Here is a 27208-nt window from a genome sequence, read left to right on the forward strand (position 1 = left end):
AGCTAAAGCGTCTTCTCTGTGGAGACATGCATGAATGGGCCTACCTTCGTTGAAGGTTGTATGTCAGGGCTGGCAACTCGGTACGTAAAAATCTACTCCAGTCATTAGCGGACCGGAGTTCTGCTGTGGCGACCCCTAACTGGGAAAAGCCGAAAGATGCAACAAGTGTTGTGGAACATTCTGAGATACGTTCAAGTCTTTTTGGGATATAAAAGTAATGAAGATACAACAAAGACAATAGCTGTAAACTATGTACCCACACATAAGATGATTCAGTAATACCCATACTTATGGGGAAATGATAAAATGCAGTATTTGGAAGTAGTGGATTAAAAGGATTCTGTTGTAGCAGCTTAGGATATGTGGGAAGAGACTAAACAAACGATAATACAAAAACTGGGAATTTGGAAACTCTGTTTCATGGATATGGGTAGCAAGATACACACAGTGAAAATGATTTTAGTCCCTTTAGTTTTATATACAGGTCAGGCATATTGTTATCAACCAGAGGAGAAGGTGTGAATAGCAATAAAGAATTGCAGGATTTTTATCTGGGAGGGGAAGAGGGCAAGAATCAAGTGGGATAAGTTGATCCTTCCAATAGAACAAGGTGGTTTGGGATTACCTGATTTTAAAGGGCATTTCATAGGTACACAGTTAAGACTCCTATACATAGCAGAAGCAGAAAGTTTTAATTCAAAGTGGAAAGGGACGATGATGAAATGGGGAAGCTCATAAAACAAGGAGATATTGGGCTTTTGGATACAGATCCTAAAGGACAATAACAATAACCATACATAATATTGTATTCATAAAGCAGCCAAAAGTATTCTAAGAATTAAGCCAATGCAGGAATGGAGAAAGGAGATTCTGTTGATAGGGACGACTGCAATTAGGGGTACAGAGAATAGGCAAGAGGGGGCTGGAATTTATTGGAGAAACTTTGCAAAGGAACCAAGATATTGGGAGCAAATAATAGAGAGGTAAAGGTAATAAAATGAGAAGAGGCCAAGAGGCCAAGAATTCATTTGAACCGCAGACTAGAGTTTGCCTTCCCTATCAAGGATTGATATCAGAGTATAGGCAAAGAGAAGGAAATAGGGCGATATTAAGCTAAAGTCCGTCACTGGTAGAGTTTTCAGTAGAATCTAGACCAGAAGCTACTGTTAAAAAGAGATAATTAGTAATCCATATAAAATATTTCATGATAATGATAGGAATCAGTCAGAGGAAATTAGAAAGGATTGTGAAGAGAGTTTGCATAAGCAATTCACAAAGAAACAATAGGGGCTATACATATACATGGCTTCCAAATATGCAACAAAGTCTAAAATATTTAGTATTTTTGCTTGGAAGTGTTTGCGTAAGTATTTTTATACCCCACACAGACTCCAAAGATTTTTTTTCTCAGGTAGATTGCAAATGCTGGAGGTGTGATGGGGAACTAAGAGATAATTGGGAGCATATTTTTGGGAGTGTAATGAGTTGGCAGACTTTTAAAATTCCCTACAGGCTACTCTATCAGATATACTGGGTGAACAAACTGGTGTAACTAAGGAAATTATTTTTTTGAACTGTGATACAGAATCGAAGTTGCCTAGCCATAGTAAGGCCTTGCTGAGTTTAATTCTGGTGGATTCCAAAAAGCAATTACTAGAAAATGGAAATCAAAGTTTAAACCAAATATACTAGAAGTAGTGAATATAGTTACAGAGATAAAACAACTGAAAGTGGGATCTTCAGAAAAGGGTAGGAGCAAATTGCATAGAAAAAAATGGGAACTATGGGAACAATACATGCAGAAAAATGTTTTGGTGGAGGAATGATGTTTAAAGGAAGGCAAAAATTGAATGAGCTATGTAATGTCTGACTGACAATGACTGGATAGATTATAAGTGATGTAAAATGTTTGCAACTGAAAATATATACTTATGCTTTGTTTTAATTTATATAAATATATGATTGCCTATGTCATAAGTGATAATTCAGTAAAGAGGTTTCTTGTTTAAAAAAAACAATCTACAGAATAACACAGAATGAACTTCTTAGTTGCATTACTATTGTGTAGTCTGATTTTTCACTAACCCAGTGCTCAGGATCCTGGAACCATCATCATATATATTAATTGATAGGAAAATATTGCAAACAATAAGTACAGGTGAGCTTACAGAGCTGTTCTTTGTGAATTTGATTATTCATAATGACAGTATCATCTTCTAAACTTATTGTAAAGTGGCTAAATCAGAAACAGCTGAAGTACTTTTCAGCAGTTGTAAGTAATTAAATCCTTCCCTACCAAGGGTTCAGCCATTCTGCCAGATTCAAAATGCTAAGACTATAGCCAGGACTTGTGAGATCTGAGACCATAAGTCAATGGGATATGTTTAAAATTTGCCTCCTAGGTCAGATTTGTTTTACTAGATCAGATTGTGCAACATCCCACCATGAGATAATATGGAACATTCGGTACTATTATGCAACAGCATTAACATTCTGTTTATGATCAATATTAATAAATTATTAATACTGAATAAATGCTTTCTTGTACCTACTGAAGTGGTAGTGTGGGCATGAAATACAGAGCTGTGTACTTTATTTTGTCTTTATCCCAGTAAGTTACTTGTACACTGCATTATACCACATAAAAATAAACTTTGTCTTCTGCGCACAAAGCACACAATTCTGTTCCTGTTTTAAAACAACTATGTGAACAACTATTACAGGACCAATCATAATATAGTCATTGTATTGACTGTCAGCCTCAGGAAAAGAAAAGGAAAAAAGAAACATTGGTAATCTGTTTTAATGAAAATAGAAAGTGGCTAAAATTACAGTCAAGCTGGGGGGGGCAGAGTTAAATTTAAGATGGAAATAAAGAATATTCATTTTACTGAAACAATAGGTATAACCAGGTAGGAGGACCTAGAAAGCAGATGGAAAAGTCTGTTAAGTTTGTCAAGTGCATTACTAGACTGGTAGACATCTGCCTTTAGACTAAGAGACTGCAACAAAACAGAAGGATAAATATTCTGGAAATTGCTAGAGGCAAAACATCTGATGAGGTTCAAACATTGCAGATAAAAAAAGTTACAGTTAACCTGTTCAACAGACTTTTTTTGGAAAGAGATTGTGCTTCTTCTGCTGAGCTTATTCTGGTAGGAAAGATTTCAGTCACTGCTTGCTCCAAATTGAGCAAAATAGATGTTAGGAGACTATGGAGACAGAAGTATTTTCCTTTTGTATGTCTGAAGGACAGGAACATAGACAGAAGAGGATGAAAGGTATATGCAAATACGTAAACATTATGTAAACCTCTGTCTTATCCTGACAGTTTTAAAGTGGCATTCATGTGCACTGTTAATAGACAAGGCAAGGACATTGCCTTTACTGCCCCCCCCCCCCCCAGTCTGAACTGCCTTTCTACTGATGTGAACTGTCATTATTCTATTCTTTTTCAGAGTGTCGAAGGGGAGCAGCATGAGAAGGCAGTGGAACTCCTGAAAGCAGCGCAGGGTACAGTAAAGCTTGTCGTGCGTTATACACCCAAGGTTCTTGAAGAGATGGAGGCCAGGTTTGAAAAGATGAGAACTGCTAGGCGCCGGCAACAGCAAAATAGCTACACGTAGGTTTTGCTTATTCCTTTTTTCTTGTGCTTTGATCTTTGTTGCTGCCTTTAAGGTTATCTGCTTGTACTCCTTCAAATTACATCTCATCCATTCAAAATAATTATCTGCTGTAAGTCATATTTCAGTTTAAATCACTTGTCTTCCATCGGTTTAGTGTTTATCAAATAAACCAGTCTTTTAAGTTTTTTTTCTGTTCTTTTGTCTCATGCTTGCATTAGCATTTCAAATCTCCTCAACATACTCTGTGTATAATTCTTTTCCAACCACTGGATTACATGCTTGTCCCACCAGTGCTTACCTAGTACTGCGATTCTAATCATACAACTATGCATCATACCTCTCAACTGTCCAGATATTCACAGAATGTCCACATTTTTGCCTCATATTTTGGTCTGTTCCTTGTAATATATGTGGTTTTCAAACAAATCATTGAGGATTTCTGTCACTAAATAATGACATATATTTGAGTTTTAGACTTTATATCTTTTAGAAAAAGCATGTTAATGTAAAATCTGTTATTCTAACAACTTTTAAAATTTATAACAGCAATATTTAAAATCTGTCCCTGATTTTGGGACTTTAATCCCACATTATTTTTGGCTTTGTCCAGATTTCTTGTGTTTAGAGGTTGGGAGGTATGGTTTGCATCCCCTCGTGGAAATGACTCCTTTGTCTTCTCATGAGTGATGACACATCAGGGAATTGGGCCTTTCCTAATAGTGTGATAAAAATCAGTCATAATGGATCAGGTCATTTTCATCTGGTTGACATAAAGTTTCCTTTTTTTTTTTTTTGCTGTGTAGCATGGGCAGCAGATTACCTTAGAATCGTGTCTCGTTTACTATAGTTTGTGCTGAATTTGGATTGGCTTCCTTCAGTCATAGTGTGTGTGTGTGTGTGTGTGTGTGTGTGTGTGTGTGTGTGTGTGTGTGTGTGTGTGTGTGTGTGTGTGTGTGTGTGTGTGTGTGTGTGTGTGTGTGTGTGTGTGTGTGTGTGTGTGTGTGTGTGTGTGTTTGAGCTTGAGCTTGCAAGAGAGAGAGAGTGTGTGCATGCGCATGTGTGCTGGGGGAGTGGGTGAGCTCGATCACACTTGCATGCGCTCACACAAGTGTGCGAGCTTAATGTCTGTTGTTATAATCTACACCATGGAACATTCCATGTGCAGAGAAGGAGAGCTGTCCTTCAGATTTTTAATTCCTGCTTTCCAAGCTGGCATTCTGTGAACCTGAATTTATCACTGAGCCAGAGTCATGACAGAGAAATAAGGAAATGTAGAACACATGTTAGAAACATCCCTCATCTGCATGGATTATATTGTGTCTGTTTTAAGACCAAATGCAGTTTGTGATGTGGTTCCAGACTGCTCCAGCAGCATTAGTTCTCTGCTAGAGTAATAACATTCTTACAAGATTGGTGCCTCTTGAATATGTCATACCACACACCTACTGGTATATACATGTACTATTATATAATCCATATTGGTCTGAATTTTGATATCTGAAAGTGGTCACATTACAAACACACACACACAAGTACAGAGGAAGCCCTGTGCTTAGATACTGAGAGAATCATAAATGATGATATTCAGCAATGTAGTTTGACTTTAAAATGCATTTGTTTTGCTGTAAAGAAAAAGGATGGTCAATAATATGTCAGAGAGTTAGCCTATTGAATGAATGGTAACAAGAGGTCTACCTGTGCTGTAACACTTCATGCATGAAGCTGCACAAGAACTGAATAGGATCTGTATTAAAAAAAAAAAAAAAGATCGAGACTTATAATGACTGTCGCTTATCTTGTACATCTTAATACGACAATGAGGCTTGGGTGTTTGTTTAAGTAGTTTATCACATACAAACACATCAGGATGGATGGCAGGAACATTAAAATTAAACATACTAACTGACTGACTGACTACTACATACATGCATGCTATCACTCTGGCTGCTCACTTAAAATGGCATTTTTCACATGCTCAGTACTTATATGCACATGCCCACTGACTGGAATGCTTCTTTGAGGCACATCGCACACGCTGATCTACATCTTCCCTCTTTACTGAGCTGTCTCATATTGACAGTGACATTTGAATAGGCATGCAAATTATGCAGATAATAATAAACAAAACAACAGTCATGTCCAGGTTGCCATGTATCCGGAACTAGGTTTGGAAATGAGGCCTGATCTTGTAATGTAATAGTTAGGATTGGGTTTAGCAACAGGGACAGTCACTGGGGAATGTTCTACTTCATGAATCTCGGGGATATTCTTGGGAACAGGGATTGCTAATGGAATGTCCTCTGAAACAGGAACATTATATAAGTCAGTCTGAGAAATATGTCTTTATTACAGGCAAGATGCTGTAACACTGGCTCCGACACTGGTAATAAATGCTTCTGATTCTGCCTAAAATCCATTCTTTGTGATTCCATGATGTACAATCTCAGCTCTTGACACAAACTTTTCACAAATCCAATGAGATCAAAACCTTTTGTTGTCTGCATCCTCACTATCTCCCCTTTTTTAATGGATTGGGCAGTTTGCTGGTCTTATCAGTGTAGGACTGCTGGGACATATGCTTTTTCAACAGTTGGGCTTTCACTGTGTTGTTTTTAGCACATGGAACCAATAAATTGCTACTGACTGGTAATGTGGCTCTGGTTTATCTCAACATAAGTCTCTGGGCAGGTGAACTAAGACGATCATTGCAAGGAGTGTTTCTGAGATTAAACAAGTTTAGAAAAACATCGGTATTGTCACATTTGGATTTCTCTTCAGCTGTTTTGCACTTTGAACTGCATGTTTGGCCAAGCCATTTGACTGCAGGTACTCAGGACTACTCGTAATATGAACAAAGTCCCATGTTTCAGCAAATTGTTTAAACTGTTGACTTGTAAACTGTGTACCATTGTCAGAAATGACTGTGCGGACTACCATGGACAGAAAAAGGTCTCTTCAACTTAGTAATGGCAGTATTGGATGTTAAGTTAGGAAGAAGGTCAATCTTGAACCAATTTAAATAAGAATCTACTAATACCAAGTAACGTTGACCATTCCACTCGAAGATGCCTGTGGCTACTGTCGACCAAGGAAGTTCAAGAATCTGGCTTAACTGAAGTGGTTCTTTTTGTTGATGCAGTTTTGTACTATTACAAACAAAGCAAGATGAAAGTACTTTCTCAATATCTATGGATATAGAAGCCCAAAATAATAGTCCTCTTGCCCTTCTTTTGGTAGAATCAGTTCCTGGGTGGCCATGATGCAAGATCTTAATATATTCTTGTTGCAAGGATTTTGGAACAATCACTTTTGGGCCTTTCATGATGATGATGATACCACCATTGTTGACAACATTTTGTCTCTGCATGGAAAATACTGCTGCACATATGCTGGTAAACAAGATTACTTTGAAGGCCGTCCTGAACTGATAGAGGTTAAGTTTCTGGAAAATTGGATCTGAAGATGCATGAGTTCTAAGTTCATCAAGACGTGTAGAAGAAAAATTTCTCACTTCCATGACTTCAAAATCGGGTTTCTCAATTTTATGCTGTTCTGTGTTTTTTCTGGGTGATCAAGATAAGGTATCAGCAAGATAAAGTAGTTTGCTTTTTGTGTAAATAAGATTAAAACTGTACTTTTGCAATTTGAGCATCATGCATTGCAATCTCGCAGAAGCTGTATGCATTGGCTTTCTCAAAATAGTAACTAGAGGTTGGTGGTAAGTTTCTATCTGGATAGGTCAGCCATAAATATAATCATGAAACTTTGAACATGCAAACACAGTTACCAAGAATTCCGGGCATACTAATCTCGGTTAGGGTAAGAGTTCTTGATGCACAGGCTACTGATGTATCCTCTTGAAGTATGACTGCACCAAGACAAAACTTTGAAGCATCGGAGGAATGAGTAACTTGTTTGTGAACATCATAATATCGTAAAGTTGGTGGACTGGCAATTTTCTGTTTCAGGACATCAAATACTATTTGGTGGTGCTCTGACCAGGACCAGGTAATGTCTTTGCATCTCAGTTCTTTGAGCAGTGCTGAAAGTTGGCTCAAATCTGGAATTAACTTGCCTAAATAGTTGACCATATCAAGAAAATGTTGTAAGGAATGGACATTGTCTAGAGCTGGCATCTCAAGAATTGCTGTTTGCTTGGAAGGATCTGGTCGTAAGCCTGAACTAGTAAACTAATGACCAATATAAGTAACTTCTCATAGCCTGAATTTACACTTCTTAGGATTCAGCTTAAAGATTCACTTCATGAGCTCTTTCCAGAACATTCTTGAGGTTTCTATCATGTTTGACTTCACCATTACCTCCTACTAGAATATCATCTACTATAATAGCACATGGATAGCCAGAAAAAATTTGTTCCATCGCACGTTGAAAAACTTCACTGGCATAATTTATTTGTTTCTCCTGAATGGCGTACCAAATGTGGTTATCAATGAAGATTTTCAGTCAAGCAATTTATGTATGTCTTTCGGCTTTTCCCCATTAGGGGTCGCCACAGTGGAACTCCGGTCCGCCCATGATTGGCAGTGGATCTTACGGTGCTGAGCTGCCAGCCCGATGCCCAACCTTTCATGAAGGCACACCCATTCCCGCTCGCACCTACCTGCATGACTTTAATGTCACTCGACCACGGGGAGGGCATACAAACTCCACACAGAATTTGCTCCAGCTGAGAATCAAATGGGAGAACCTCTTGCTGTGAGGTGACAGCGCTAACCGCTGCACCACTGCAGCTTATTTTCAATCAAGCAAAATTTGCCAAAATGAACTCTTTGCATGTAAGACAGGAAAAACTGTGGCATTTGGTATGAGGGCAGCAACTTCCTCAACTGTGCACATAGGATGTTGAGGTCTTTATAATGCTTGGTTCAAGTCTCTTGGATCAATACATATTCATCTGAGCTTTTCTTATGAGCTACTACCATGGAGGATACCCATTCAGTTGGCTCTTCTGCTGGACAAATTACTTCTAGCTAAACCATTTTGTATAGCTCGGCTTTGACTCTGTTCTGCATAGCTACTGCAACTTTCTGTGCTGGTTTGATAACTGGGCCGACCTCTGAGTCTAACTTCATGGAGTACAGAACTGGAAGCTTGTCTAGTTTGTCTTAGAAAATGTCAGCATACTCAGAAAAAATAGTTTGGGCTAAATTTGCGCTGTACTCATTCAAGCTTACAAGGTGAATCTCTTCATTAAGTGAAATCAGTCCAATTCTCAAACTACCTTCGAAGCTCACCAGTGACTGCACTTGTCTCTTGACTATGTAAAACTGCAAGCAGGGTTGCCAGATTTCCAGCCCCCCCAGGTAGGGACAGAAAAAAAAAAAGAAGGTCTCTCATGGCAAGTGAAGACCAAAAAAAAAGGTCTTTAATGCGGAACACAGTTCCACATTAAAGAACACTGGCTCTGCACTAAACACGGAGCTTCTCGTGTTTAATGCATTGCAAGTGAAGACCAAAAAAAAAAAAGGCCTTTAATGCAGAACACAGTTCCACATTAAAGAACAGTAGCTCAGTAGCTCTGCACTAAACACAGAGCTTCTCGTGTTTAATGCATTGCAGTTCTACATTCAACACAAGTAGCTCCGTGTTTAGCGATTTTTGATTGGCCCATATACTGGCATATGGGCCAATCAAACACGGAGCTTCTTGTGTTTAATGCGGAACACAAGAAGCTCCGTGTTTAGCAATTTTTGATTGGCCCGTATGCCAGGTATACGGGACAATAAAAAAAAACAAAGAAAGCAGAGGCTGGCCGGGATTTAAACCGGCAGGGCGGGACTCGGGATCAGGCTGCTGATCTCGGGACAGTCCCGCCAAAATAGGGACATCTGGCAACCCTGACTGCAAGTCATAGCTGTTCCCGGCAGAGTAAAATGAAAGCATTACTGAGCCTTCGGTTTGAATCTCTTCACCAACATAAGCAACAAGCTTCACACACTTTGCCAAACATTGCCTACATATCCCCCATGCGCAGAGCTGGTACAGTGGATGAGAAGTAACAGAAACATTGTACAGTTGTACTTCTCACACTACCAGCATCACATTAATCACTTTGCTAAAATGTACTTTGGCAAACTCAGAGTTCAGAATATCGAATATTCGGCAAACTGCACTCGGTTAACTGATGTTCGAAGAAACGTAATTTCTGTAAGAAGTAGACCCATATATATATATATATATATATATATATATATATATATATATATATATATATATATATATATATATATATATATGTGTGTGTGTGTGTGTGTGTGTGTGTGTGTGTGTGTGTATATGTATATGCACAGTTTTGGTGAAGAATGTGACAGATGATGTTTTGCTTCATTTACTTACTCATTGAAGATTTATGTGCAATTGTTCTGAGACTACACGTAACATTGCAGACATGCTTACTTCATGACAACATAGCTCAGTCATTAATGGTTTGCAGTAGCTTAACATGTGACTACATACAATGTAGCTGATTTAATCTTTTCTTTTTTCTGTTTGATTTTTTTATCTCTTTCTCTGTCTTTCTTATTTCAGTTCCTTGGAATCCAGGGGGTAACTTGGTTCCATGTTCCTGATGCAAGATGCACACTGCTCAACCAAGGATGTTGCACGAATCTGAATCCTCTTCTTTGTATAGATGCAAAAATCATTTTAATTTAAATTAATTTATTGGTTCTGTGTTATTTATTGATTTTGGTGTGTAAAAAAGTGAGTTTGAAAGCAGGTTTGTGAGTGCATGTGTGGGATGGTTTGGGATGGTTTATTTTTTGTCTGTTTAAAAAGGACACAGTTCTTAAACAAAACTGCATTTTGGATTTTTTATAGTTCATTATTATGAGCAGTCAGATAATTTACTGGTTTGTGGTCGCTCCAACTTTAGTAGTAATATTGGACACTCATCTTGAAGAGATAGAAAAAAAATTGTTACCCTTGGAGTCAGTTCTCATTTTATGCCTCAGCTTTGTTTGTTGGGTTAGTTCCCTTCAGATCATGTATACAAACAGGTGCATAAATATACATTTCATAAGTATTTTTACAAAATTCTTGAAAATGAGTACTTTAAACATGAAATATGTGTGTACAGAAAGAAATGAAGGGAGAATGGTGCAGCGGGTTGATTACTGTATCTTAAGGAAATAGTAACAACTTGCCAGTGTGTCTTCGTAATAGGACAAAAGAACTAAAACTTGGATGCTACCACTCCTGGTGTGATGTGTCCATGAGCACAGGATTAATGGTCTTAGTATGTAAGGGACGTAAGTGTTGCTGACTGAGCTGTCACATGAAATAGCTGGATTTCATTCCAAGTAGAACTGTGACACAGAGATGCTACAGTCTGAGTCCATGACTGTTTTAAAACATCATTTTTATACTGTTTTATTAATATAGTCTATGTATTCAGATTATTATCATACTCCAATGTGGCCAGTAATTCAGTGAATATACTTCAGTAGGTGCAGGAAAAAACAGAATTATTCTTCATTGGATGTATAATTAGTGCAGTAAGAATCACTTCTGTAGGGCTTCTGTTGCAGTGTTTGCTGTCTTAAAACAAGTCCACCCATTCCTGTCCAATTTCAGACAAAAGCGGACACCAACCTGTAATTACAACTGCCTGTAGAGCTGCAGTTTATGAGAATTAAGAATACACAGTATTCTGTTCAGGTGAATTAAGCAGCAGCCAAGCCTGTCAGAAATTTAGCTTGATATCATAAGTGGAAGGCCTGAAAGTGTGGGTTCCGAAACTCTGAAGAAATAATTGTGCTTCTATCCCCAAAGGCTGTAAAGGCTGAATGTTATAATCTGTTCCTACACTGTTAAACCATTTTTATAATTGCATTCTCCCTCATTTCCCCATGACCTTCCCTGACTTCCTGCTAATTACCTTCTTATGACCTTCCCCTTCTCTGAGTACCCTAATAGTTCCTTGCAGGATGATCCTAGGTGTGATCTTTCGCCAAGCAGGGCTCGGTAACTTCTTGGGGGAGAGAGGGATGCTGAGCCCTATAGCTAAGAAAGCAATACTGACCTTGGGAGTGAAAGGTCATAGAAAGAGAGAGACAGACTGATAAGCACAGGAATCCATCATATTGCATTTAGCTGGTCAAACCCCTAGCCAAAGACATTACAGGTGCACACATGTACTTCATGTGTTGTATGTCTGTCACTCCCCTTTGGGCCTTGACCAATGGTCATGTAATATGTAGCTTGTTCAAACTCTCACCCTTGAACAGGAACACTGGCTGATGGTTGTTTCATCCTATCTCCCCCCCGGCCTACACTTCATAACTCTGAATCTATTCCCAAACCCACCAACATGTGGGGAGCTGTGTCCACCACATCACTGCTAACTATATGTAATATAAGACTGCTATATCATAAAGTACAGGGAGTACTCCAAGATGCCACAGCCCTGACCCTTGTGCATTTCCAAAATAACAGTTTCACAGTAGTTCAAAATATTAGTTTTTACAGTCCTTGGAATTAAAGCTAGCACACCAGGAATCTGTTTAACTGTGTTGCACTGGAGACATACTTTTCAGCCTGTGACAAATTGCTTACATGCTGAATAGAATGACTGCCAGGTACACCTCATACATGTCAGAACTGATGTAAGAGTCTGTTACATGCATCCAACATCAGAAGTACTCCATAGTTTCTCTTTGTCTCTCTCTCTCTCATTCTCTGCTTTTATAATTTGCTCTATAAAATGTACCTACATAGAAAACATGGATAGGTGGTAGATGATAATAGCTTGTTAGCAGGTTAAACTTCATTTTTCTCAGTAACACGACCTCTCAAGTTTTGATCTGATGTTTATGCTACCAAGGAATATTGGGAGTAACCACTAACCATGTGAGTATCAGCAGTTACCTATCTATTGTATATTATAATCTGAGTGCTTTAGCCCTCTTTAAAATATAAATTCTGCCTAAATTCTTAAAAAAATCAGTGCCCAAACAGAGTACTGAGGAGACATGAGAGGAAATGTAAAGGCAACATCACAACATGTTGTGTTATCTTTAGACCAAATGTGGAAAATACTGAACCTGACTCTATGGTATAGAGGGATATAGTCCTGATAATAACTTAGATAACTTTTATTTAAATAGCTTAGGTGCTGGAAGAGTGGAGTGGGGTGGGGGGTGGTATAGGACTGAACAGCTAGGACTGGTTTGTGAAATGGTGGTCCAGTTGGCTGTTTCACCACATGCAAGTGGAGACTTGCAGGCAGTAAAGTTGCAGCCATTATTAGAGACATATACTTAGCTAGATATAGTAGCCCTCATTAGGATGTGGCTGGGAGCTGTCACACACATTAAGAGGGCAAAGTAGGTCCTTGCAGTGATGCAGGTGCCCACATCAGCCAGCAGGTTGTGGGTTAATGGTCTTAGAAGTGCCTTCGTTGCTTGCATCATTTGATGCAAGCAATGGCATAAAACTCCTCTGTGGCTACCCGGATGATGGCCCTCTCTGGTTATCTCTCCACACTGGAGATTCTCATAAGTGGCACCATAGCTGGGCTTAGGCATAGGCCAACTAGGCAGTCACCCAGGGCGTCGCTCTAGCAGAGGCGCTTTTCCAGTTTTTATTTGTTTATTTTTTGTATTTCTTTAAAATGTGTTGAAGTAATACAGGAAAAACTAAAGAGTAAGACAAACTGTGAGAAAAAAGGAAGATAAAAGTAATCTGGATGGGGTAGGCAGACCAGGATGGTGTCACTGGTTCATGTGAAGGGGGCGCTGTGAAGCCTTTTTGCCTAGGGCACCAGTTGACCAAAATCCCTCCCTGAGTGGCATGTGAATGAATGGGCTTGAGTAAAGATAGGACAGAGTTGAATTCTGGTGGACATGGAGACACAAAGGGCTTAAAAACTGTGAGATAGGTGGCACTGGTAGTATCAGTTTCAGTGTCAGCGACTTAACAGGTAAAACACTCACCTTTGGTGCTGGGAGAGCTATTCCTACCCAGGTGATTGGATTTATTTTTAATTACTGTTACTACAGTTTAGCATTAAGGAGTTCTGCACTCCTGAATGTGCCGACCTTCAGATGAGACATTAAACCGATGCCTCATTTGCCCAAGTTGGTGGTTGCTCAGATGGATGTATACAATTCCACAGCATTTACTGACAATAGGAGGAGAATTTCCCTGGTGTCCTGACCAAAGTTCCCCTAGTTTGTATAAGTACCACTTGAGGTCCCCCCTGAAAGAGGGCCACCAGCCTAATAGGACTAACCCAGTCAACAAAGGATAGATAGATAAATAGATAAAATAGAATATCATCTTTATTGTGCATAACACTGCTTTCTATTGTGCCTGAACACTTGCTGCCATCATAGTCATATGTTTGTTCATCTACCTGTCCCAGATCGGTAGCTCCGGTGAGCTGTACCACTTCTGCTTTTCTGTTGAAATGAATAATTAGTAGTTTCTTGATAGGGCGTGAGACCAGCCATGGTGGCGGACCAAAACAGAGAGGTGAACTGCTAAATAGAAAGGAGATGGTAAATTCCTGCCTGTTTACAACCACTGTTGCATGTCATGGGCTCTTGTTCAAGCAGACAAAGCTATGGAGAAGCACAGGCAGATTGTCTGCAGCAGAAGGTGTCCATGTAATAATACATGCACACAAAGTGAAATAGTGTAATTTTAAATTGTGATTGGAGGTCAAGAAATAATGATAGGCCAGAGACGGAAGTCCTCATCTACCATCTTGATGTTTCTAAATGGGATACCTCATCTCCTCTCCATTTTACGATTGAGGAGGGACAACAGGACATGGCAGATGATGGATAGTACTGGGGGGAGCCAAAACCAAATATGAATAAAAATAAATTTGAATAGACAAGATAAGGTGCAGATTGCAGTGTGATTAAAATATCTGGAATCATTGCTGATTTGGGGGAGCGGATATCAACCAAACTGTACCTTGTCACCTGGTATTATGACAGGTTTCTTGTTTTTATTTATGCTTATTGTACATTTGGTCTTATCTTCCTTAAGGGTGCTCTGTGGACTGAGATTCAGTGTATGTGTTAAATATTCCTTTATGTAGAATGACAAGACAATCCCATGTGACTTCATTCATTAGGAAGGACATGCAACATTGGTTGCTGTTGTGAACAGCAGAGTTTTGTTTGATTCTTGGTATGTTCAGGTAGAAGCAAGGATACACCTAGGGATATGTTAGTGTAGTTGTTTTTATTTTTTAGACATCCCTGCTCCTCATTGCTTGATTTGTAAAAGTACAATGATCAGTGAAATTATATATTGTGAAATACAACCATATATATCATCATATGCTGTCTGAAAATTAAGCTATCATGGTTTCCAGAGTGATGGCTTTTCTCATGATGGATGTGTCATATATTCACAGCTTTCCCTGTGAGAAAAAATTGTTTCTTACATGGTTGTTTTATTGAAAGATTTTTCCTTTTCGGATCTTGATCCTTTTTTTTTTCTAAGGAAGATTAAGTTTCTTAGGCACTAAACACAGGAACTTTTCATCAAGAAAAGTAAACCCCAGGATCTAAATTGTGCAAACAGCAGAAAAGAACAGTTTGTTGTCATAGCACTCACTGCAACTCTGTGACCAGAGCAGCAACATCAGGAATGGGCTCATGACAGATGGTGCGACTTAGACTTTCCTCTTTTAACAGATAGTTGAAGCAGACTGATCTGCATGGTCTGTTATAGATAGGTTTTTCAAAATATAATAGAGCTGGAAAATATGAAAAAAGAGGAAACAGACACTGACCATGGTAGATGGTCTCTGTGATGCTTCCTCATTTTCTTATATTAGACCAATGCAGCATCCAAAGAACAATAAGAAGAAGAAGCCTTCAAGAACATAGGTGGGTGGTCAAGTATCAAGGAGTTTTGCAGCCTGTGAAGCCTCTTGCCAAATGTCCTAAACATCAAGCTTTCTAGGGGGCTCCATAGCAGTTGTCACTGCCTGTCAGGGCTGCCCATGATATGCTAATTTTGTCTCAGCATGGAGAGCTATCACTGAGGACTGTTCTGTTTTGGATGAGGGCTCAGACAGCCATGCCTTGGTATCTTGGAATTCTTATTCCTCAAGAGTTCCTGTAAGAGACCACTTGGTCACTTGGGTGTACTAGAACAGACCGATTCTAATCCTCAAAGGAGACAATAGGACATGTTCCTTCTCTGAATGTTGGATAGGGCTTTTACTCCTCTCTTCCTCATTCCCAAAATTATGGAAGGGTTCTGTCCCATCTTAAGACTTCTGCAGGTGCATCAGATATGTCCCTTTTGGGACGATAACTATCCAAAGCATTAAGCTCTCCTGCAGGGAAGCTTGATGATAACACTGAACATTATAGACTGACATTAGTGTATTAATTTCTGGAAGATAAGAAGGTGATACATTCATTTTACTTTTATCCATGGTAGCACTGATAGAGTAGAAAGTGTTGCTTTTTGGTCTGTCATCTACACGTACAGTTTTTTTTCCACGATTCTGATGCTTGTGACCCTGGCCTTTCAGAAGAAGGATTTTCAAGTGTTCTCCTGCTTGGATAGTTCTTTATTAGTATCCTCTTCGAGGAAGTCCCTCATATCAGGAAACGCTTGGGTCTTACATTAGTTGTAGGTCCTGGTATTTACCAGTTTATCTCGATTTGTTTGAACACTGTTTGTTCAGTCTTGAATTGCTCAGGCTGTATTTGTTTTTCCTCATTAGCTAGTCATTCAGTACTGTATAAAGACTCAAAGGTGTGTTATTTAGTCTTCCCTGAACTTGAGATGGATGTGTGACAGGTAGTGTCATCATTATTAATGTGCTTCAATAATGATCATTTTTTCTCCTTGGAAAAGTGACCTCAAAATGGCAATATATAATCAAGGGGGTTGTTGAGGTGCAAGAGTACTTACTCCTGCAACAAAATGTTACTTTTAGTACTGACACATTTCTACAATATCTTCATTTCTCTAGATATGAATATCTAGAGCGTATGCAAACTTATGGTAATGGTGTTTGTACTTCAATGTGTAAGTTCTTGTGCTTAGAGCCTGTACATTTTGAAGTGTCATAGTAGACTTACCGGCACTGTAAACTGGGAAAAGTCCTTCTTGGTCTCAGTGCTTAGGCACTGTTCTGTGCTAGTCATTTCTGCCCAAAGACACTTTGCTGAAACAATGGCCTTGTTTCTTGGGTAAGTAAGCAGTGGTGGGTCAAATCTTTAAGGTGTCCTTTGAGCCTCTGGGGGCTCATGGCAGCCATCATCTTCACAATCCTACTTGCCTGCTTTCACCTGAGGGTGCTTCAGTGGATGGTGAGCTACCAACAAACGTAGAACCATCATGCCTCTGCAAACCTTCTAGTGTTGTTAGACCCCTTTCATTCGGTTCTGAGGTGATAAATGATTCTCAGCAATATCAATGTGTGATTGTCTTCATGCTGACAGGTGTGTTACCGATCCTAACAAGGAATGCTTTGCTAACATCCTAGGGAACCATGTAGTGTCTTAATTTGTGCACAGCAGGTGAGGCTCCCAAGAGAAAGGGATACACACAAGCCTGCTTAAGCTGAATGAAGTGCTTCTCACTCTTCAGGTTCTGAAAAAGGGGATTGAGACTTGCATCTGTCCTGCCATAGTCAGTCAGTTCATGGGGGCCATACAGGAGTAAACAAGGTTCTTTGCACTTATGTCCCCTTTGCAGAGAAAGGATGCTGGTCTGGCAGTGAGTCATCAACTAGAGCATCACCATCACAGGCAGTGCCATCCCAGAGGAAGTGAATCTGCTGGCAGACTCCACCAAACACATCTCCAGTGCTTTCTTGGAGTTAAAGCTTAGGAGGTCTTGGTTGGTAAGATCTTCAGAAAATGAGGCACTTTGAAGCTTGATCTGTTTATCACACAGAAGAACACAGGACTTCCTCAGTTTTTCTTCGATCAGCAACAAGGTTGGAAATAGATGCCCTTTCTCTTCTGTGAGGAGCGGATTCCTGTCTTTATACTTTTCCTGATATTCTGTAATTTATAGCAGCATTCAGAAAAGAACTAACCAAAACCTTTTCCTTATTTACCTCATGGTGGCTGATAAAGTTAGTTTCTAGCTGTCAAGTGTGGCAGTGCAGAGACCACTTCACTTGAATGAATTTCCTGCACTGCTTTTGGACGTGGCTACTGGGGTTTGTGAGGATATTAAGGCTGACAAAAAGCCTTGCATTTGTGAGATGCATGTTGCTAAGTAGAAGATGGTCTCCTTGTGGATGAAAAATTCTTTTCTCACCTCATGTAGTAAGATTGTAGGCAATTCTCTCATATTTTAGAGATCAGTTTGGTTTTGGTGTTATTTATTTCACAGTCAAGGTGCATTTTTATTCTGTTTCAGTGTAGCACAGCGTTGTGGAGGTCAAAACTGTAGTCTATCACAGACTTGTAAAGCAGTTCCATAAAGGGATTCTGCATCTGTGCTCAACTTTGAAGAACACTTTCCCCCCTTTGGGATTTGAGTTGTCTGAATGATAGGCTTGCTTGTATACCATTTGAGCTAGCTGGTTTGGCAGATTTGAAGTTTATTTCTTGAAAAATGTTGTTCCTGTTGCTATTACCACTGTCCACTGGGTCTTGAAGTTACAGGCCTATATTTCTGGGAATCATATTTGAGCTTTTATAATGACTGAGTGTTACTTAAGACTAACCACATTTCCTCCTAGAAGGGGTTTCAGGAATGTCCTTGGACCAGCATGTTCACCCCCATGTTTTCTTTCTGGAAGCAGAATCTAAGGAGCAGTGAACCCTTTGTACTTCTGACATGCGTTACCACCAGCTCAGATGTTAATTGAGAGGGGTGTATCAGTTCAGGAAGATGAACCAGTGGACAAACATTGTCTTCATTATTACACATTAGAAGAGCCTATCTGTAGCTTAGCAAACACTTCTCAAATGAATTGTTAAGTGCATAGTGTTTTGCTATCACTTGGTGACCCACCCTTTGGCTAGCACAAATAAATAACATTCCATAAGGGGTATGACTTCTTCAGTGCCTATTCTAAGAATGTGCTCATCAAAGCTATATTCTAGAGTCAAGCAAAAGAGCCCCTGCCCCAGTTGCAGGCTTTTAGGGGGCCGAAATGGCACCACGGAAGTGGTGCTGATCAGTCTTTGTAAATCAGTGGAGCGATTGCTATTGTCGAGAGTGAGTGCTGATAACCATTTATGCAGCTGTGTTATCCAGCTATGTTAACATGATTTAAAAGACTGTCTGCAATGTGTGTCAGTAGTTGTAACAAGGAGCTAGTACAACTTCCATAGTAAAGACAGGATAAAGCTATTATGCAGAAATTAGGGGATTGCCCAGCATGCCAACTGCCCAGTTACAGCCTTGGTGTTCAGCTGAACATTTGTCTTGTGTCCAGTTGTCATCACTTCTCACCTTCCAGTGCTTCCATTGTACAGAAGCCAGTAATCAGGTCTTCTTTGACACTGTTGTGATTCCACTCTTCTCTTTCTGAGTGTGATTTTGATGCTATCTGGAGAAGTGTCTTAGATGTTACTCACTGCAGAGGGCTGTTCAGACTCAGATATATGACTACTAACAATATCAGTTGTTCTTCTGTAGCTGGTATATTTTAGCCTTTCTCTCTCCCCTTTACTTGGGTGGTCCCTCTTTAGATTTCTTCATAAGCCTAGCACATTTTCACTTTTGTGTCCTTGCTTGTTTATCTATTATAGATGTCCTTGGTCATATTCCATTCAGGTCAGGAATGAGAAGTGTTAGGGTTGGCATGCCCTCCCAGATCCAACACACTACACCTTGTGCTGCTTGGGGCAAACAAGTGGAAAGAGAATGCCAGAACTTGTGGAAGCAGAGGGTCCTCAGAAGAAGAAACTCCACATTACCCACTATAGAAACCGATGCTGAAGAGCAAATAATATTGCAAGTCATCATGTACCTACTAACTACTGTCTAAATTGTAGATTTTAATTAGTTTTCCAGGATTTCCATAGTATCCATCTGTTTATATAGTACATCGATCCATTGCAGATACTTTTTATCTATGACTGATACAACCAAAATGCAAATATACATAAATACATGCATCCACATCCCCATCTCTCTTTCTGTGTGTGTGTGTGTGTGTGCATACATGTATACATACATGTACAGAGAGAGAAATGTAGATGTATGGCCCCACTACACATCTCAAAAATTCGTCTGACAGAATACAGCAAACTGAACTTAATTGAAATAAAAAAGATGAAAAATCAATAACTTTCAACCTGAATGTCAAAAATCCTTGAAAAGTAAAAGACAATATTTGTAACACTGAATTCCAAACTAATGAATATCTAAATAAATGAATATAAGGGTCTATATTACAACGCCAAAATGGCTAAACATGGAACGCCATTTCAGTGACACATAAAGAGCAAACTACAAGTTACCTGAATGGCCAGATCACAGATTTTTTTTCCCTCTGGGAAAAAAATTGCTTGGCCATCACCATGAATTTGCCCTTTTCCCCACTGTAGTGGGATCTCGGAGTTGGTATATTTAGTTAGGGTATGTGGGGGGGGGCACAGCCCCCCCCCCCACACTGGGTGGTGTGGGGGGCAAAGCTCTCCACTTTCTAATGTTTGAGCTGGTGTGTCATGTCTGGTTGGCCTACTATTTTTTTTCCCTAGGAAAAAAATCAGTTATCTGGCCATTAGTGTAACTTGTAGTTCGCTCTTTGTGTCGCTGAAACAGCATTCGATGTTTTGCCATTTTGGTGTCATAATATAGACCCGAATGTAAGTTGATAAAAATACATCAGAATTTCACTGAGATTTCATGAATTGCGAAGCTCTGACACAATTGCCGGAAGTAAGCATAACATTAGATTTAAAAAATGGAAGCTTTCAGTGTTGCACGAGTATGTTATATGCTTGGCTACAGTTCTGCAGGTAACCAAAAGAAGGTGATCAATCCTACTGATAACTGGAGAGTTGCAACAAAGTATGCATTATTTTTTCATATGACATTCTGGCTCTACCAGTCCCATTTAACCCTTTTATTCTGTCCATCCAGCATGACCACTTAGCACTTCATAGTACCCCACTGGATCCCTCCCTTTCCAGGAATAGTTTGCCTTATTGAAGCTGTCGATCTTATATATGTCTGGCAGTGGAGATTGAGAGTTGGGAGTCTGATATGCCATCATCTTTGGCTGATCTGTTCCATTTCTTATTTCATATGCTGTCTTCATTACCTCCACCATTTGTCTCTGAGCACTAGATGCCTACAGTTTTTGGTTTAAGCAGTTGCTCTGTCACCATCTTCTGCTTGTTTGCTTCTTGGTAGATTGCTGCATCACCTGTCCTTTGTCAGGTGACAGTATGAAGAATCGTTCTTTGTAAATGTTAAAATTAACATTAATTTACTTCTTCTTCTACTCTTCCTCCTCCCGTCTGCTTCACGTAGCTATAAAGAAATTTTACATGTATGAGATTTTTCTGTCAGGTTGTTTATTCTTACTCTACATTGCCCCGATAAGACAGAAGTTCAAGATTCTGCCAGTGTGTTCTGATGCTGGTTCAGGTCCTTGTGAGTTTTGCTTGCAAAACTGTAGGGAAATTTCCATGGTCTTGTTTATTAAACCCGTAGTTGGAGTGGTCCAATGACCCTTTTCAACCAAAATCCTGGCCCAAAGTAACAAACAGGAGTTAAGTGTGCACTGTTGCTATGAACAATCCTCTGCAGTTGCTATGTACAATATGGAACAATTACAAAACTGTTTGATGAATTTACCACTCTAACAAAAAGTACCATTCTGTATCATGCCAGAAAAAAAATTAAATGATCTAGCAGGTCAGAATATAAATAAATAAAATATATTGCTTCATTTCACCTCAGATGCCGACACATTTGTGTAGTTTAGGAGTACTATTTAAAGCTAGCAGGTCTTTATTTTTTCCCCGACTGTGCAACCTGTCAGCATCATATGGATTCAGTATAATTTGCTGTTGTACTATTAGATCTGTTTTTACCTTGACAGCATATGTCTGTGACATCAGATCGGTGCCAAAGTGATTTACTGTCAAAAATTGAATGACATATATAGTGGACGTTAAGCTTCCATGCATAATCCTCCTGTACAGTATGTTACAATCTTATACTGAAACATTTGCATAAAGTGCAACAAATTTTAACGGTCATTTTATGTTGCTATACACTCATATGGTGGGATGGTAAGAGAAATCCAGCAAAAAACAAAAGTAGGAAAGACCAAAAACTGAAAACAAACTGCCACGTAAACTAGAATCCAAAAAGGTCCAGAATTTAAGACAAATAATCCAGCTAAACACACCCAGCTTATGTTAAAAAATCTGACAGTTGTATTATTTTTCTAATTGTTTGGTTTATACTTAAACATGGATGTTACAGCAAGCAAAACTGTTTTACAGGTGCCTGCCAAGCAGCTCTGTAAATGCACTAAAATAAAGAATGAATTTAGTTACACAGTGCAGACAAATGCTAAGTAATCACATAAATAATTTCATACATAATGGTACATGTAAATTAAATCAATCAGGTTTGTAACAGGCTAAAACAAGTATATATATTTTTTTCAAATTTCATCTAAAATCCAACAGCAGTGATTTAGGACAGTGTCTTAACCACCTGTAACATTTTGTGGTCTGAACAGGAAAGATATGTGCAATAGACAAGTTTTTTTTGAAGAAAAATAGTTAAATAACCTCATATTTGTGAGCAACATTTCTGACTAAAAGATAAATACACATTCTGGTGCTTGTACAAAGGAAAGGTTTCCTAAATCTGGGTTTTGATATGTACAGGTGCACTGAAGATAAACAAATGCCCTTATACATTTAAGTGACACATCTTTCAGTCAGGTTGCATTGTACCTCATGTTTATGTAGTATTCATCTGTTACATTGTATCTATGATATGATTACTGCTGCTGTGATGTATTCTCCCATGTGTCATCCCCGTAATTAAACAGTACCATGACTAAACATTTACTGAGTCACCAAAGCCAGAAAATAAATGATGACTTTTGTGTGTTGCGATGTGGCAGTGTTGTGCTACTTACCTCCTCCGTGGTTTCAACTGGTTAAAGTCATTATATCCAGAGGCCGTTTGACAACTGTGTAAACTGCATATACATAGCAAGCTAGTTAAATATATGTTTATCTGTTGATTTTAGAATGTGTAAAGTGATACATATCTGCATATTTTTAAATTAGGAATATATTTTATGTGTGTTTTCCTGTACTAAATTAATATACAAGTGCACCTATTTATTGAACAGTTTAGTATGTCAGAGTCACAGCAGTAAACTGCATGACTGCTGTTGCTGCAAATGAAATAAAGCATCATTCATTAAAATTCAGGACAGGTATTCTATATGGTGGATGCAAAGCCCACCACCCAGGACAAATATTTTATATGGTGGAATCAAAGCCCACCACCGTCCATTGAGGAGGCTATACTCCCTGTGCTTTAAATTGTTCAAGTTTATGTTCATTAGCTTTGGGAAAGAAATTCTGCCATCTTCACAATGACCTCACTGAACTGTATTCAGCAAAACACACACACACACACACACACACACACATACACATAAATATATATATATATATATATATATATATATATATATATATATATATATATATATATATATAGGTGTACTTCAATCAATCGAACTTTTACAAGTTTGAACCACATATGTCCGAGACCATATGTTCGAACTTATAAAAGTTTGAAAATTGACGTAAAACCACAAAAACACAAAATTAAATGTCTATAGCAGGGGGGCTATGCCCCCTGCACCCCCCATCCCCCTTACTTAAATATACCAACTCCGAGATCGCACTACATTGCAGAAATGGGAGATTTTCCCTTTCCGCTCTGTACGGAGCTCTCCATTCAGTCAGATCAGACTTTTATACGTTCAAACATATGGTCTCAGCCATATGTGGTTCGAACTTATAAACGTTCGATCGACTGAAGAGGACCATATATATATATATATATATATATATATATATATATATATATATATATATATATATGTTTTCCCATTTTCTTTCTTATTTATTTATTCTTTTTGCCAATGAAAATTGTGTTTACACAGTTTCCTTTCACAACTCTTCATTCTTCTCATGCCAAGATTTAAACACAGCAGAAATGGATATAGGAAAAATAGAAAATATGTGCAATATTATTTATACACTACATCAAAGCCAAGGATATAGATATATACCTCCATACAAACAAACAAGTGTGCGCGCGCATGCATGAGTTTGTGGTAGTTTTATGTGTGCATGCATACCGCACTTCCACTAGGCAGGTGGAGATATCTAAATCTTGCTAAAGTATGAAAGATTTCTGCAATGTCATCTTGCATTAAACTTGTATTGTCACATAGAACATTTTGCACAGTATATGTATAGTTAGAATTATCTGTTTTATGCTTGTGTTAAGAGATATAAATTTGCAAACAAAAAATAAATATTTATTAAGATTTTGAGAACAGTTCCATTTAACCTGAACTGGTTTGAGGAGTCTTACTTATATTTTTATGTTGTGGTGTGTGTGTGTGTGTGTGTGTGTGTGTGTGTGTGTGTGTGTGTGTGTGTGTGTGTGTGTGTGTGTGTGTGTGTGTGTGTGTGTGTATATATATATATATATATATATATATATACACATACATATATACACACGTGTGTACATTTGTAAGCCTTCAGAATCTTGGCAGAAGCCATTTTTTTCTGCTTACTGTAGTATATAATGATTTCTGTATAATCCAACACTAAATTTATGCAGTACACTGCTACATGGTTATAGCTGGTTGGTGTGCCAACACATACCTTTTAAAAAGTATTAGAGCTGAGGAAGAGAAAAAGTTACTGCATCATAGTTCACATGCCATAGGAATTGCGTCACATTTAAAAGTACCATTGTAGTGATTTGATTAATTTAACCATGTGCCTTCATTATTTCAGCAGGTATTTTCTAGCTAAACAACCTACTGTCTAAAACTCAAACTATGAATCTTCATATACTAAGATACAAATATTTACCTAATGTGTATCCATTTTATATGTGATTACGACACTCTTATAAAAAAGTTAAAAGCTGTTTTCTAGTAATGTAATGAGGCCAGTGCCTTGTGCCAATTGCCCATAGTAACTCCTGTTTCTGATTCAGTGCAGTCTGCCAAAGTTAAAAGCAATGGGAAAATGTTAATAGTTGTTGATTAGTAGTAGATGCTTCTGGATACTGTATGCCTGTTTTTCGAATGTTTATATCCTAAGTGTTAAGTGCTGCATGCAAGAACCCATCATTTTTCCATCACACAATATTAACATGTCACGGCCTAGTTAAGTTAGCTTTGAAGGCCTGCAGTGTACTCAGAGAACAGCAGTGGAAATACAGCCTTATGTTTAGTTTCCATTTTGTACTAATTTTGTGCCATCAGTATATGCAGCTGTAAGAGAAAAAGTTCATTACTCACAGCAGCAAAATGAGTGCTTTGTGGAATTCAGTTTTCTATTTTGAGTAACTTAATTCTAAAATAATTAAGTGCATGCATCTAATGAATTATCTGAAAGATGGGAGAGTGGAGGTAGGCAAGTCTAAGCTACCTAAGAGAGATTTATGTATTTAGTTATAGGCTGCAATAGCATCTTTGTTCTTCCTCATTAACAACATAATCTATTATTCTGATGTATTAATCCATCAGGCGCCATGCACTTACACTTTCATAGTAATTACCTATAAACTAGTTACCTGTTAATCTATGTAGTAATGCTGTATATGTTCACTGTTCTAGCTGTTTTTAAATCCCTGCAAGTTCTGATGCTTGAACACCATCATGTGCTTGTAATACTAGTAGTTGAATGTTGTATGTTACACTGTATAGCTAAGCTTGTATGTTACTGTTAAGGACTAATCCTGATTGTGCTGTACTTTTAAATTTTCCTGGGTATATCTTGTTCAGAATGTAGAGAATAACCAGATGTGACATGTATTACCTCTTCATGTGGTGTGAATATAATGTATTTTAAACACTTTCTCTGTAAACCTGTCTTTGTACATCTGTTTTATGTTCCTAGCAAACAGATTGCTCTCCTGCTGAACTTTCTGCTGACAGTTGCCATCCTGAGTTCCTAGCACTGTATTAAAAATAAATGTTAAACACAGCTTATGTTTCATTTTCTTTCCTGAAATATGTCTCTTTAGATTGTAGATAAACAGTATTGAATTGATTTACTCAAAACTACATATTAAAATTTGTGTGATATTAACACCTGTGTGGAGTCTCCCTCTGCATTCTTCACTGAATCTTCAAACATCTCAAGTCCCATATTTTAAATGGTATGGGCAGTGCAATGGATGGAGGCTGAATCCCATCAATGCCCAGCAAAATGTCACAGTTAAGGAGTCACTGCCACTAAAATAGTTGGTACAAAGAAGGGTTTGAATCCCACCAGTGCCAGCCATATATGGGAGGAACAGTGGCATACACAGCAAATATGAAGAAAAGGTCTCAGCTGACACATGAGGAATACTGTCTCAAGTCATATCACTGGTGCCAGCAGGTTAAAGTATAAAAAATAATGTGCATATGATTGACAAAATATAACCTGGTCCCAAGGGCATGTAGGGAATATTCACTCCTGTCTTAGGTATGCACTTGAAACATCCACCCCAAGTTTAGACTGCACACAGGCCAACTTCAGAGTGGAGTCTTTGTCCTAGCACCCCAGGCCCTTTCATAACCAATGTCTTGGTGAACATCAGTGTCTTCTAGAGCCCCTTACCCATGGTAGCTGCTTTTCACTCAAGTTATTTTCATACACACAATTCTTAGGGAAGGGTGGCAGAATTCTCCAGTTCCCACGGCTTTCTTCCTGGCATGGCGATACTGCCACTACTCTGGAATTGGACACAGATCTCCAGTTATCTGCTGCTCTTATAAATTTAGCCAGATGTGAAATCATAACATTATTGTTTTCTCTAGTATTACTCACAGACAATTTAAGTAAAGATGGGGAGCCACAGCTTGTTAACCAGTGGTAAATAATAAGCCTTCTCTCAGAAAATAAATAACAGTGATACATGTATAATAAAGACCAGCCACAAGAGCTTAAAAAATAAACATTACCTAAACAAAAATGTAACAGTGCAATTACAGATTAAATATGCTGGAATGAAAAAGTGCACATGGAAAATCAAAATAACATTTCGTTAAACTGGACAAAGTATGTAGAGGATAACCTGATTTACAGATACTAAATATCTTGGCTCTTACTAATAAGCACTGTCCATGACTAATCTGAGTTACAGAAATATGAAAAATACACACACACAGTACTAACCATTCACTGATATCTCATCAAGTTTTTCCAAGCCATTACAAGAGAGAATACAAACTAAGCTCACATTTATATGCATTTCAGTTCTCCATTTGTGCTTTAGGCTTCATTACATCATTTTCTCTAGAAATAAATGTTTCTCGCATCAAAAGTAACTAAACCAGTTCTACCATCTTTAAAGGACAAGGGCTTAATTACATT

The 27208-nt window shown here is 38.4% G+C and overlaps 1 protein-coding gene across 1 annotated transcript in view; it reads left to right on the top strand.

Annotated features, from left to right (window-relative positions):
* The window catches only part of LIN7B (lin-7 homolog B, crumbs cell polarity complex component), a 192329-nt gene extending 182023 nt beyond the window's left edge, over positions 1-10306 (top strand). The window contains exons 5-6 of the mRNA XM_044083360.1: positions 3459-3622; positions 10176-10306. Coding sequence (XP_043939295.1) covers positions 3459-3622; positions 10176-10197 — 186 coding nt within the window. The 3' untranslated portion in view covers positions 10198-10306. The remainder of the gene's footprint in view (positions 1-3458; positions 3623-10175) is intronic.
* The last annotated feature ends 16902 nt before the right edge of the window (positions 10307-27208 follow it).

Source organism: Protopterus annectens, chromosome 9.part0 (genome assembly GCF_019279795.1).
Source record: "Protopterus annectens isolate FY-2018-M chromosome 9.part0, PAN1.0, whole genome shotgun sequence".
NCBI lineage: Eukaryota > Metazoa > Chordata > Ceratodontiformes > Protopteridae > Protopterus > Protopterus annectens.